At 40.4% G+C, this 13,235-nt stretch overlaps 2 protein-coding genes across 2 annotated transcripts in view; both read right to left on the bottom strand.

Annotated features, from left to right (window-relative positions):
- Positions 1-6,599, bottom strand: part of PTPRB (protein tyrosine phosphatase receptor type B) — a 63,157-nt gene extending 56,558 nt beyond the window's left edge. The window contains exons 1-2 of the mRNA XM_027721942.2: positions 6,542-6,599; positions 4,869-5,258 (exon numbers count right to left, since the gene is read on the bottom strand). Coding sequence (XP_027577743.2) covers positions 4,869-5,258; positions 6,542-6,596 — 445 coding nt within the window. The 5' untranslated portion in view covers positions 6,597-6,599. The remainder of the gene's footprint in view (positions 1-4,868; positions 5,259-6,541) is intronic.
- A 753-nt stretch (positions 6,600-7,352) lies between these two features.
- The window catches only part of PTPRR (protein tyrosine phosphatase receptor type R), a 146,223-nt gene continuing 140,340 nt past the window's right edge, over positions 7,353-13,235 (bottom strand). The window contains exon 16 of the mRNA XM_027721955.2: positions 7,353-8,568. Within this exon, the coding sequence (XP_027577756.2) occupies positions 8,475-8,568 (94 nt within the window). The 3' untranslated portion in view covers positions 7,353-8,474. The remainder of the gene's footprint in view (positions 8,569-13,235) is intronic.

Genomic DNA, 13,235 nt, shown 5'->3' with positions numbered 1-13,235 from the left:
TGTTCTTGAAATGCTGAAGTAGCCACTTAGAGGCTCTTTCAGCACCAGTGGTAGCAGAACATCTCAGATACATCTCTGATGATAACACCATTGCTGTACCAACCCTATTTCTGGCACTCTGGATAGTCCCAGCTCACACTGAAGTGGATTTTTGGTCACTGAAGAGCATCTAGACTGCATTAACTCCATGGATTACATACACGTCTACTGAAGAGAGTTCAGAAAGTTACCTCTATGCAGATACCTAGGGCTTGGTTCAGTTGCCTAAATCTAGTGGAATATGAACTGCCCTCAGGCCCTCTGCTCAGGGCTCTCATAACACCTATGGGAGACCTATGTCTTTCTGGGCTGGCAGTCAGAGATCAGGTGGAATATCCTGGAGCGTCTCAAATGACAAAAAGTACCTATGTTGAGACAACTGAAATAAGCCCTTCCTTCAGACACCTATATTTAGACACCTCAAACCCTCTCCAGCTTCTACAGAGAGGTCCACACAAAATAAAGGGAGAGAATGTAATAATGAAAAATACCAATAGGGTTGTCTGGAATTGGCATCTTTGTTTGCACTTCCAGGAGAAGATGAAATCATAAAGCAGGACTTGCCTTAATCCTGATTGCTCCGGGAAGCTGTTCCTAGTGTTCCATTTTTTCCCTATGAGGGTATCCGAGCTGATTTTGTTCTATATTTTTTGTGCTGTGTCTCACTGAGACTTTGAAAATTTACAAAATCCAGAGACCTAGATACACTGTAGATTTCTCCATTTCTTTTTAAAAAAATCTAAAACCACATTTATTTTGATTTATCTTATGATTTTTTTTAACGTTGAAATGTTAGGGGAAATGAATGTTTGTCAAATGAAAAAATGATTAAAAAAATTGGTGATAGCTTCTGTCAGTATGATATTGTATTGTGTACAAGATTTTCTAATTATGTCCAAGGATTTGATATTGAGGCCTCTCTTTGTCCAGATGGAGCTCAGCAAAAGTGGTCAGCCATGTATTGCTTTGACCAAAGAAAGAAGATTCAGTTAATATTTGATATTTCATGGGTTCACATAGATGTTAGCAAACTCTTTTATTTAAAAAATCCTATGAAATAATATTTCAGAGATATACAAATGGATTTGAATGAATTTTTTTAGGAAAAATGTTTTGGGTCAGCTCAAAGGTGGAATGAAAATATTGATTATCATTGTTCTAATTTATCCTGGAGAAATTTGTAAAAGATACACACACAAAAATCCAACCTCTAGTGAACCTATGGATGGATTATTGCAGTCACTACAAACACTAAAGGTGTGGAAAAATTAAAGTCTAAAGATATTTACATGATCTTAAAAACAGGTAAGAGTTGCTGCCTTTTCTGTGATTCTGCCACCCTTCTTTGGTGTTCTTCCACCTTCCCAAGAGTCCCAAGAAAATGGATGTGTCTTCCCTTTCCACATTCTGCAGTTGCTACTGCTGCTCCAGTGGTTGGGAGTGTGCTTGGAGTGTACATTGCTCTGGTATCTTCTGTGCTCCATCTCAGCCACTGAAGCATCAGCAGTTCTGATTATGAAGTAGGTAAACTTAAAAGGAGTAAGGGAAAGAGAAAAGTCCACATGAAAGAGAAGATACTGGGCAAGAAACAAGGGTGGAAAAGGAGGAAGGAACAGTGTGAACGTCAGATCGCACATCAGACTTTGGCTCATATGTAATATCTGATATTTTGTCTATTTTAGAGTGAAAACAAAACAAGGGAGAGAAAGATGCTCTAGTTGTTATTTTAATTCCTTGTCCTACATGTTTTATATCTTTGTAGATCCCACTTTGGTTCTTAAGTCCTTGGCATATAACAGTAAGTAATAAAACCTTTCTCCTCCACAAAATCAACTACTGTTTTGAATGTCTTGATATCCACAGCTCTAGGGCTGTCCCTACCATGTACGATATGATAGAAGAGAAATGCAATGAAGAGCATCATATTACAAAACAATTTATGTCACCTTTTGCATCCAGACTGCTCTACAGCCCATATGACAGTCTCTAGATCTCTGCATAACTGCAGTATACAGCTTGGCATTGTGTCTCCCTATTTGAAGTCATTCACCACTTAGTGAATAATTTTTGGTCAGCAGTGGTTTTGAGGTGTGTTGGCAATATGTGAGGTGCCACATAGCATTGCATCTGTTCTTTAATTGGATATTTTATTGAAATTAACCTACCTGGAACAAAAGAAGCTTGTAAGAATTGCTTACACAAGTCAGGAGTGACATCAGTGTGTGTCAGCATTAGTGGTGCTCTGGGTGCTTTCCAGATAAGAGAAGGCATTTGTTCTGCAAGTGTTATTTACCTGCAACAGTCTTCATCATCCTGCCTTCTACCTCTTCACCTCCCCCATCTTTTCCTCCTCCCTGTTTCCATTCCTGTCCCTTCTCCTGGTTTCTGGGCTTAAAGAAGCTCTGAACCCAAAAGTGGGCTGGTGAAAAGAAGGCCTTAGCACTCCTGAGACTACTTCTCTCTCTGCCCAGAATCTCCTCATGAATTTGATGGGAAATGAAGCCTTACTTTCTCAAGGGAGTTTGATATCTCATGGCCCTTCTTAATGTTAGCTGTTTCAGCTGGAGGTCAGATTCAAACATGGGTTTGTGTGAGAAGGACTGTTTGCTGTTAGATTTAAAATCATCTCTGAGTGAACAGAGATGGGATACATCCCCAAACTGAACCTGATTTTCACAAATGGTCATTGAGGTCAGGACTCTTGCAAAACATGTACATCCAGATACATCTAAGATGGTGGATTTGAAATCCAAATCTGAGCTCAGCCTTTCCCCACGCTCAGAAAAATCATATTTGACATTGAGTAAGGTCCAGAATAAAAGGTAGTTGCAGTTGTTGGGTTTGGAGCTTGTACTCTATCTGGGCTGATAAGATGTTAGGATGCAGTTCACTGAGTTACTCCTATGCCAAAATATAATTAATTTTATGAGTACTATGAAAACAGAGGGTAAATTATATCAAAATATGGTGTTAGTCATGAGCAGAAAAACAGCCATCTCAGCTCAAAAGATTTTGCTCAGTTTTTACTACCTTAGATAAATATAGACCAAATATGTTATTTTAGGCTAATCCACTGCTGCTTTTACTGAAAACAGATAGATGTTCTTGGAAGATTAATTTTGCACATTCAGTATTGAAAATTTTGACATGCACATGGATACCAAGACCAGAACTGGGGGCATTAGATTTTGTTCTTGTAGTACTTATCATTATTTCAAAAACTAATATCTGTGCACTGTTTTCACTCTTTATGAGTTTCTTACATTCATGAAATTCTTAGTAGGTATTGAGGATTATAAAGTTCTGTTGATTTCTCAGTAGAGCTTCTCAGAGCTGTCAAAAATGAGATAAGTGACACACTTAAAGAGGATTTACAGGCCTGTCTATGGAGAGAATTTTAGGAAAATTAAGGTAAATTCATTTAATGACCAAGCACAGTAAATAGATGAGAGGGTGCTTTCATATCTCATGACAATTGTCTTAGTGCTTATTGGTCTTAAATTGCCTCTCCTCTGATGCATGATTAAGAAAAGGATGCAAGGTTACTTTAGCTTTGTTAGGCCACACTTCATCCAGCTATCTAAAGGAAATAACACTGCCTGCATACCTCATCTGAACCGTTCAGTGTCTCTGACTAAGCAAGCCATACTTGCCACGCAGGACTTCAAATGATTTTGCCTTTTTAATCTCTAACATGTATGGGAGGACTGGGATGGCATCTTGGCCGCTTTTCCATTCCCTGATTCTCTAAGTTGTCCTTTCAGACCTCCACTCAGGTGAATAGTCCTGATCCTTTGAGTAGAGTTCTGCAAGTGCAAATTTGCTGAAAATAGTGACACCCTGCCTTACAACAACTAGGAGGTTAGAAAGAACGAAGATTTGATTTAGATATTCTGAAAACTTGGCTACATGGAAAAGTATTGGGTCATAAAACTTTTTTTTTAATCTTGTAAAGGCAAGAATAAACTGTGTGTTCCCCAATAAAAAGCTCAAGTCTGTAGGTTGTTCTTATTTACTATGAAGAACTGCTTAATAGTGTGCAAGAAGAACGTCAACAGGATTGCCAGGAAGGACTGACAACAGAACATTGAAGAAAGTGTTATTAAGCAGTATTCGAACCATTTTACCTTCCATTTTGCCGTGGAAACTCGTAACTACACAGGTATATAGATATGCGTCTGTGATGTGCACAGACTCATGCATCTCAAGGTGCTATTACAAGAATTTCTGAGATTTTTGATTCAGTTCATTATTTTCAGTATTTTGAGTGTTCTCATATATATGCCATCTAAGGGCAAAATGACACTGAGTAAACATACAAATGTGTAAGCCATGGCTGTTCTAATCATGCATTTGGGTTACTCAGAGAAATAATTGTGCATGTGTTTGATTTTTGGATGTCTTCTTGCTCTTGACAGATTGAATCTGGATTTGTATGATAAAATGAATGGGGAGGAGAAGAACTTTCATACATCCACATTTTTTTAAAGGACTAGGAATTAGTACCCACAATTCTGTTTAGAAATGAAAAAAGGAAATGACACAATAATAGTGAGCTAAGCTTACACATAAGCACTTTGATCCAAAGATTGTGAGTAGAGAAAAGGAGAGACATCCTGAAAATATAAAGTGGCTTAAAAACTCCACCAGTTGTGACAAAGACAGCACTCATCTCAGCTATTCTTTTGTAGTTCTCTAAATGATTTTCAACTATCAGAAGCATTTTTCTGTATGAATAAAACATCAGAATTTTTTACATTTGAGTTAGCATAACAGAGACATTTTCGTTGCCTAAACTTCCAGGATACTTCCTTGAAGGAGTAACTCACCTTGCTTTGAGCACAGATTTACATAAACAGGTTTTCCCGTCTCACTGGCTTCTAGCTGCATCCATGTATGAAGGTATTTTTTACTCTGCTTGGCCATTACCTTCTGACCTTGCTTTGTGAGAAAAAGAGAGCTGTTTGCCACCTTCAGGAGCCCGTCCTCGTGGCAAGTCCACCTGACTGCCTGGGGACAATCAACAATGATGCTGCGAGAGGACAGAGCAGAGCGAGTAGAGATGCTCAGGCACTGAGCAGATTTCACGTGGAGGAGCCTGTCATCTGCTGTCCACCGCCACTTCTGGTTGAGGTTTGTCATATTGCACTTTTCCATAATGACTCCTCTCTTTTCTGAAAGACACTGCTGTTTCTGGACATGGATAATCAGAAACCCTTCTGGAAAAGCAAAATTCCAGAAAAATACAATAGATTACACATGGGTATTTAACAAAAAGTAAATTCTTGATGATTTAAAATACATCAGCAACTTAATCTCTCTTCCCATTTTCTATGTGTTGAACTTTTCATGCAACATTCTATAAGTTGAACCTATTTAAAAAAAAAACCCAAACACACTAGCCACATGATTCAAGTGCTAGTAATGTAAATTATGAGAATGCAAAAAGGAAACTTGTGGTAAGGTCATTATGGCCTTCGTTATATATAAAAATGAAGAAAAAATTAAACCAGATGTAAAAGAAATCCAAGAACTATTAACTTCAAATACCAATTCTAAATATCTCATTTCCTTTGCTTGAAAGCATACAGAGATCTACACAAGCTCTCAGTCTCTTTTTCAGTTTTACAACACAGACATTTTAAAATATAATTTACTGCCTGGGAGTTGTTTTAGTAAAATTCATAGTGTTTCTGAAGAAAACATATAAGAAACGTATAAGAAAACATATTCACAAATCTGTGTGCTTCTCAGTGCCTGTGTCATTACAGGAACGGAGTTTCTTTACTGATAGGAAGTACATCTATGTTACTGGATTTACTCCAACGTCTCTAGCTGTTAGTTTTGTGACCATTCCAACCCATGCAAAATTAGCTCTCTGTGTCACCATGCTTAAAAGATCAACACTAGATACTCAAATGAAGAGAGCTACAATGCATTCATCAAAACCCCACAAAGTTACAGAATACGGAACTGATTATTTCAAATGCAGCCTCCCTACCATATCATGTTTATAATGATTTATAATCTCAGTTTATAATCTCAGTTACTCAAACATTTCCAGCCTCATTAGTCACAAAGTGCTAAACCAAACACGTATTTATTTCCCTCAGTTGATATTTGTCAACCCCCTATTTTCACAGACCTCAGTATTTTCTGACTAAGCATCACAGAAAGCTCCTGTCTCTGAAGTCGCACAAAGTCTAAATAAATAGGAATGTCCCCTTTAAAGAGTTTGTCCCAAAACTCATCTCCTGGATTGTCTATCAGGAGATCTTCTTAAAAAAAGAAGACCTATCTCCAGCATAGAAGGAGACAGTTTGTTTTCCTTTGGAAAGAAATCTAAACAGAACGGGCTATGTTGGCCCTGCCCCCCATTCCTCTTGTATGAACCACAGCGAAGAGGTGACTCATTTTTTTAAAGTCACCGGCTATGCTGGAGGGCTCTACTCAGTGGCAGAAGGAGCAACACGGAGGAGGGGAAGGAGGGAGAGACACTTACCTGAGAGTGTCAAGGCAAGACAGGTAGAAACCAGGACGTGAAATAAAGAATCCATTTTCCCTCTAGCAACTCCCCATGCTTCTCTTAAAAAAACCCACCTCAGATAAGTGAAGCGAAGGCTAGGAAGGAAATGTGCCTTCACAGGGGGAAAAAGTCAGTGACGAGCACTTCCTTCTATTCAATTGTTTTTGGGAGTTTTACAGCACTTTGTCCTTTTATACGATTCTTCAGAGTGTACTAATTGGTTTATTTTGGAAAAATACAAGCAACAGAGAGAGACATTTTCAAACACCTGGGAAACTTAGAGATTATATTGAATCTCCTTAGACTAAAAGAAAGGGGATTATACTTTTGTGTAATTTGTTGCCTGTGAAATATTACAAGTTTGCAGGTCATCTGGATGTTGCAGGGTAAATATCTGCTGTAATATCCTGGGAACAAACACATATTTTTTGTAACTATACAATCAAGTAAAATCTCAATATTGATAGTTCTAACTCCACAAGTTCTAAAAGCCAAGTGGAGGGTGGGGGAGAAGGAGAAGAGGAGGAGGCAAACTTCTGGTATCTGTATCAGGTCTTACAGAAACTCCCCATGAGGAATCAAATGATGGTGGGTTTGCCTTCCCATCAGGTGGTGCACCTTGCTCCATGTCAGTGGGATATTGCTATTGCATGTGTCCTCTGGATTGGTTCCCAAGTGGTATGAAGCCATGGTGGAGGCTAACCAAATTGTACTGGGTTGAACCTGTTTATGGGGGTACAAGAGTGTGTGGGGCATTAACTACTCTAGGCAAGAATAGAGACTTCAGTTAATATTTTATATCAAGTTTAATTTATTAGCAGTATGAAGCAAAGTCAACATCACTGCATTAAAAACTCAATATACCCTGTAAACAGACCTCCCAGTGCTGTAAGTCATAATGCCAACTTTGCATATCTCTTAAAAACAAACTCATACTGAACAGTAAAGGAAACAGTCATAGTAGCATTTTCTTTCTTGTATAACCTGTCATGGAACAGTCCATATCACTAAAGGCATCTATCTCTTACTGAAAGAGATAGAGCAGATAAACAACATATGCTAAAATTTCCATATTAATAAAAGACATACAAATATTTAAAATCCTTACCATTTAATATATCCTACAAAGTTTGTTTTAAAAGCAGAATGACTTACACAATTTACAAATACACTGGATTCAGGTCTGTAGCAGAAGCATGTTCTAAGACAATCAACAGTATAGGGTAAATACAAACACACTGAAGAACAAACATTGTGCTCTGTAAGACCCACAGTAAATACACATTGAATAGTTAACAGTATGAAGAACATATATTTCCATACAAATTATTAACTGCTTTTGAATATTTTCAAAAACAAGATGTTTAATTCTTTTTTTATTATCTCATCTTTTTTTAAATCCATAATTGAACACTTGCGATTTTAGCAGCAAGAATATTATGTGGCCAAGAAACAAGCTCACCACATAATCAGTAATAGCACTTTACATTACAGTTGACAGTCCATTCACAAGACAGTTTGCAAACGTCAAAGCATTTATACACTTGTTAAACGTATCTTCTGTAGAAGTCCCAATGTCCATCTGACTGCAGCAGTAGCACATACATACATTCCACATGGCAGATATCAGCATTACAGAATTAAACCCACCTTTAGATACATACACAAAATCCGTGTGTAGTTTCGGGACAGAACCTTCTTTATAAATCATTTTTGGGAAGCTCACAATACATTCATATATAGTAAGGGTCCAGCAATCTCCATACTTTTGCCAAACCGTCCACAATCCTTTCAGAAGTTGGCCTCAAAGCTGTCTTTCCCACTGCAGTAAACTCCTTGAAGAAGCTGCTGCTAGGTAATGAAACAAATTACCTCAAGAGACTGACATTCAGTTTTACACTCCTTGGCTTCACTGGACAGCTTCTGCAGAAAGTCTGCTTTCATACAGACTCAGTGCATGGTGCACAAATTCATACTGCTCACTGGTCTGAACCATTCCACCCCTGGAAAGGAAACACACTGGGCTGAAATCTTATTGTTAAGAATGCAACAACTTCCAGCCTCTGACAGCCCCATGGCCACCAGATAATACAAGCCCTTTTGTCAATTTTTGGCTTAGAGTTTGCTCAAGTAAGTGGGAGATTTGGCTAAGCAGAAGTACTTTCATCATAACTTACGCCATCCAGCACATGCCCAGCAAGAAGAGTTCCTAGTTCCATCAGAGTAAGAACTAGAGAAGAAAACATCTGGCACCTACATTACAAAACATACATTTCAAATTCAATACATTCAAAGAGAATTTTTCTCAATCAGTTGGGCCAGATACATGGATGCAGCATTACCACTGATGGAGCAAGGAAATAGTCAGAATCTGGCCTTTCATTTTTGTCCTTTACTAAAAATGTAACCTTTGGTGACCTGCAGATCGTCTGTGCAGAGAACAGCTCTTCCTGTCCTCTTTCTAACGCCTACGATGCATCCTGTCCGAACAGCAGCCTAAGACACTTTGCAGCAGTGAATCATTTCACCACCAACAATACAAAAGAGTTTAACTTGACCATAAAAAGGACTAGTTACAGCCAGCTTGGATTAAATGCCTACATTTTATACATTCACCTGATAACAATCCTTTTTCGGGTCTAAGTATGAGGATCAAGTCCCATATGTCAGTGCCAGTTGCAGTGTGGTAGGAAGGGGATGTCATACTGGAGGTAGGTGTGATATTTACTACAAGTGGTACCATTTAACTCTGAAATTAAACTGAGCCTCTTTCTGTCAGTACTGAGATATTCCAGGTCTCCCTTCTCACGGAGCATAGCCTCAAGTTTACTTAATTCCACTTGTGTTATCTCACCTGCCAGGGTATTCAAAGCTACCTACGCTGCTTCTAGAACAAGTCCCCGGTTCATCCTCAGTGTACCCTGGAGCAATGAGCTACCTTTGTGATGATGAAAGATTAAATGGCCTTAGCGGGAAGGAAGACATTGAGATATGTATCGCGTTTGGCTTCAGTTATATCTTCATTGAAATATTCAAATTTGTGAGATATTTGGATCCAGAGCACTGTTGAAGCCAGATATCTTACAAGGACAGACTCCCATGAGCTCTCTAGCAACAAATACAGTACTGATATACCAAGCTACTTGAAAAATGGTAAAACTGCCTCAAAAAGTATCATCCTTTAGTATTAGAGAACTTTATCTACAACAAAGCGTCCTTTTATTTTCCTCAGTGCTACTGGGTAAATGGCTGTGGCAGGCAAATCATAATTAAAATAATATCTACTTTTTTAAGCAAATGACCAGCTGTCTGTGTTCCCCCAATGAGCTCAGGCAAATGTCGAACATCTTTTAGTGAACTGCATGTCTATTATGATATGCTATTCCTAGGAACAAAATCACTGGCCCTTAAATGGTTTCATCTGGCACAAAATATGGGAAGCCGCCTGAGGAGCAGCTGAGGTCACTTGGTCTATTCAGCCTGGAGAAGAGGAGACTGAGGGGAGACCTCATTGCAGTCTACCACTTCCTTGTGAGGGGAAGAGGAGAGGTAGCCACTGATCTCTTCTCTGTGGTGACCAGTGACAGGATCTGGGGCAATGGCCTGAAGTGGTGTCAAGGGAAGTTTAGGTTGGATGTTAGAAAGAGGTTCTTCACTCAGGTTGGGCACTGGAACAGGCTCCCCAGCGAAGTAGTCACAGCATGAAGCCTGACAGAGTTCAAGAAGCCTTTGGATGATACTCTCAGGCACATGGTGTGACTCTTCAGGATGGTCCTGTGCAGGGCTAGGGATTGGACTCAATGATCCTTGTGGGTCCCTTCCAACTTGGCATATTCTGTGATTCTGTAAAAATGCAGCAGACTCTTAGCTTTGCCAACAAAGACACAGATTCATAACTCTTGGCTGCCTGTTGCCTTCAGCTGCTTGCCTCTTTGCTTGTCCCCTACCCAGAGATCCAGCCAGAGACTGAAGGTGATGGGAGGGCTTTGCTCTGGTCCTCTGTGCTGCCTAGTCTCCTTTCTTTCTCATCACTGCTGCATCCTGGTTTGCCCACACAACCCCTTTCCAGCCAGCTTCCCTCTCTGTCTCCCCCATCGACGTTCCCGCAAGATGTTCTCTAAGGGAGTGCACTTCCCAGGTTAGATCAGCTGTGTGGAATGGGTGGAGGAAGGAAACATATCCAGGCAGAAGGACTCAGCAGGAAGGGCAGGCTAAAACAAGTTTGACTGTACTAGGCTGTTTGAGGTGGTGATCCTTGCTCCTTCATCTTCCTTACTTCTGTTGAAGTACATGACAAGAAGGCATGTGTAAGACTGGCTTGGGCTGAGCCCAGCACTACCCCATTTGCTCTGTTAGCAAGCATAACCGAAATGTTATCATGCTTCTGAACCTTGTATAGGCAAACCAATGCACACCTCTGTCAGCTTAAGGACACTTGAGTCTTATACAGAGGTTCAGACAACTTAGCCTTGTCAGTGCTGTTATACATGGGATTCATAGAACCATAGCATCACAGAATTGTTTGGGTTGGAAGGGACCTTAAAGACCACCTAGTTCCAAACCCCCAGCCATGGGCAGGGACACCTTCCACTAAGTCAGAAGGTTGCTCAGAGGCCCATCCAACCCAGCTTTGAATGCTAACCACAACTTCTCTGGGCACCCTCACAGTAAAGAATTTCTTCCTAATACCCAATGTAAATTTACTCTCTTTTAGTTTAAAACCATTACCAGTCATCCTATCACTACAGACCATGGTAAAAAGGCTTTCTTTGTCTTTCTTATAAGCCCCCTTTCATACCGAAAGGCCGCAAAAATATGTCCCTGGATCCTGTTCTTCTCCAGGCTGAACAGCCCCATTTCTCTCAGATTTCCTTCATAGGAGAGGTGTTCTATCCCTCTGACCATTTTCATGGCCCTTCTCTGGATCCACTCTAGAAGTTCCATGCCTTTTTTGTCCTGGGGACCCCAGAGCTGAATTTCTGGGCTGGAAGTGCACATTGCCAGCTCATGTCCAATTTTTCATCTACCACTATCCCCAAGTTCTTCTCTCCTTTGTTCTTGTGCAAGGCTCACATCTAATAGCAGGGAATTATCTGTGAGCCCCAGACATCAGTTTGTGCAAATAGCTGTGTGGAAGAGAACTTCAGGAGGAAATCTGCTCAAGGAGGGAGGTTTCCTCTCCCATGTCCCTAGTGCCCAGAAGGGATATACCAACAGCTACAGCACCTCCGGGTGTGCAGCCTTCATCCTTTTGCCAACCTGCACTGCCAGCTCCTCTGTGAGCTGTTGAGCTTTCAGTTTCTTGGGGACTATTTGGGCTGGTGCTCAAAAGAAACAGTCCCTGGTATCCTGAAGGCTTGGGGACCAGGACCAGCTTTGCTTGGGTAGCAATGGGTGCATAAAGGGTCCTTTACCCTGCCCTCTGGTTTGCTGCTACTGCAGCTGGATGCAGTCTGCTCCAGAATGAATGTGATGTAGGGTTTGGGATTATTTTTTTTTAACCTGAAGCGATTGGTCAAAGCACTTCAACAATGAATTGACGCACACTGGAAACTCTTTTCATCCTGTCTGAGGAGCCAAGAACAAAGTTATCGGATGTCATTCCAAGAATGTGCCTTTAAGGTTAAGAATGTGCAAAGTTTCTCGATGTCACAGTAAGTCTTAAAGATGCCTCACATCAAACATTTCCTGTTTCTGTTGCAAAACATAAAAAATGAACTGGGAAAAAAAGCAAGCCGAGCAGACCTGTGGGTCTGTCTTTCTACAAATTCACATAGAGCATGGCCGTATTTCCATCCTGGGTCAAGATTTTGAGTGGGTGTTCCATTTCCTCATGTTAGCTCAGCACTGACCATTACTGTCAGATTTGTTCATCCCTTAACTTACACTGAACTGCTAAGAAGAAAGTGGTACCTGGACATACTTACCTAGGAACAGCTCTGTCCTGTCTCATTCCCTATTGGAGCCTTATTTAAAACTTTGTTTCCAGGGAGGGTAATTAATTAAACTATTTTGCAACATAACTTTTTGCCACCATATGTGATTTGTCTGGATGCTTGTTTGGTTTTTACTGAATATCCTGGCAATAGAAATGTTTTGGTAAGTCACTACAGCATCACTGTGAGTCTCGCAAGCACAGCTCTTTTCTCCTATTGTTTGGTTCTCTTTGGTAGAAATGTGGGCATGGAACTACGTGATAAAAAGATCACACAAGTGGATATGCCTGAGTATGCTCATTTACATCAGTAACCTGAATTTGGATGGTGAAGCTCCGAGCACGAGCCAGCCTGTCCAGGAACCTAATCGGGGTCAGATATCATGGATGAAATAGTCAGTGTACCTCTTAGCCAGGTTTCTGGATCCCAGGTGGTCCGATAAAACCACCCTTTTCTGCTGAACTTTCTTTTTTTCTTTTTTATGAGGGCAATCTGATGCACAAAGAATAAATTGGAGCTTAGCTGCTCACCAGCATAATGAGGAAGACAACCTCAGCACTGCTCCTGCTCTACTCCATTGCTAATGTTGGTCGTGCTGGTACGTAAAGTGCAACACAGCTATGGATGGCCACAGCCAGCTCTTGCAGCCAAGTCTAGAGGGCTTTAGTTCATTTGCCAGCTTCATGACAGATGTAAAGGCTCTGTCTCATACACCGCCTGCCAATAACCACCAT

Source organism: Pipra filicauda, unplaced genomic scaffold (assembly GCF_003945595.2).
Source record: "Pipra filicauda isolate LSUMZ 115617 unplaced genomic scaffold, ASM394559v2 scaffold93_size3172892_pilon, whole genome shotgun sequence".
NCBI lineage: Eukaryota > Metazoa > Chordata > Aves > Passeriformes > Pipridae > Pipra > Pipra filicauda.
The sequence above is the reverse complement of the archived record's forward strand: the minus strand, read 5'-3'. Positions and strand labels throughout refer to the sequence as shown.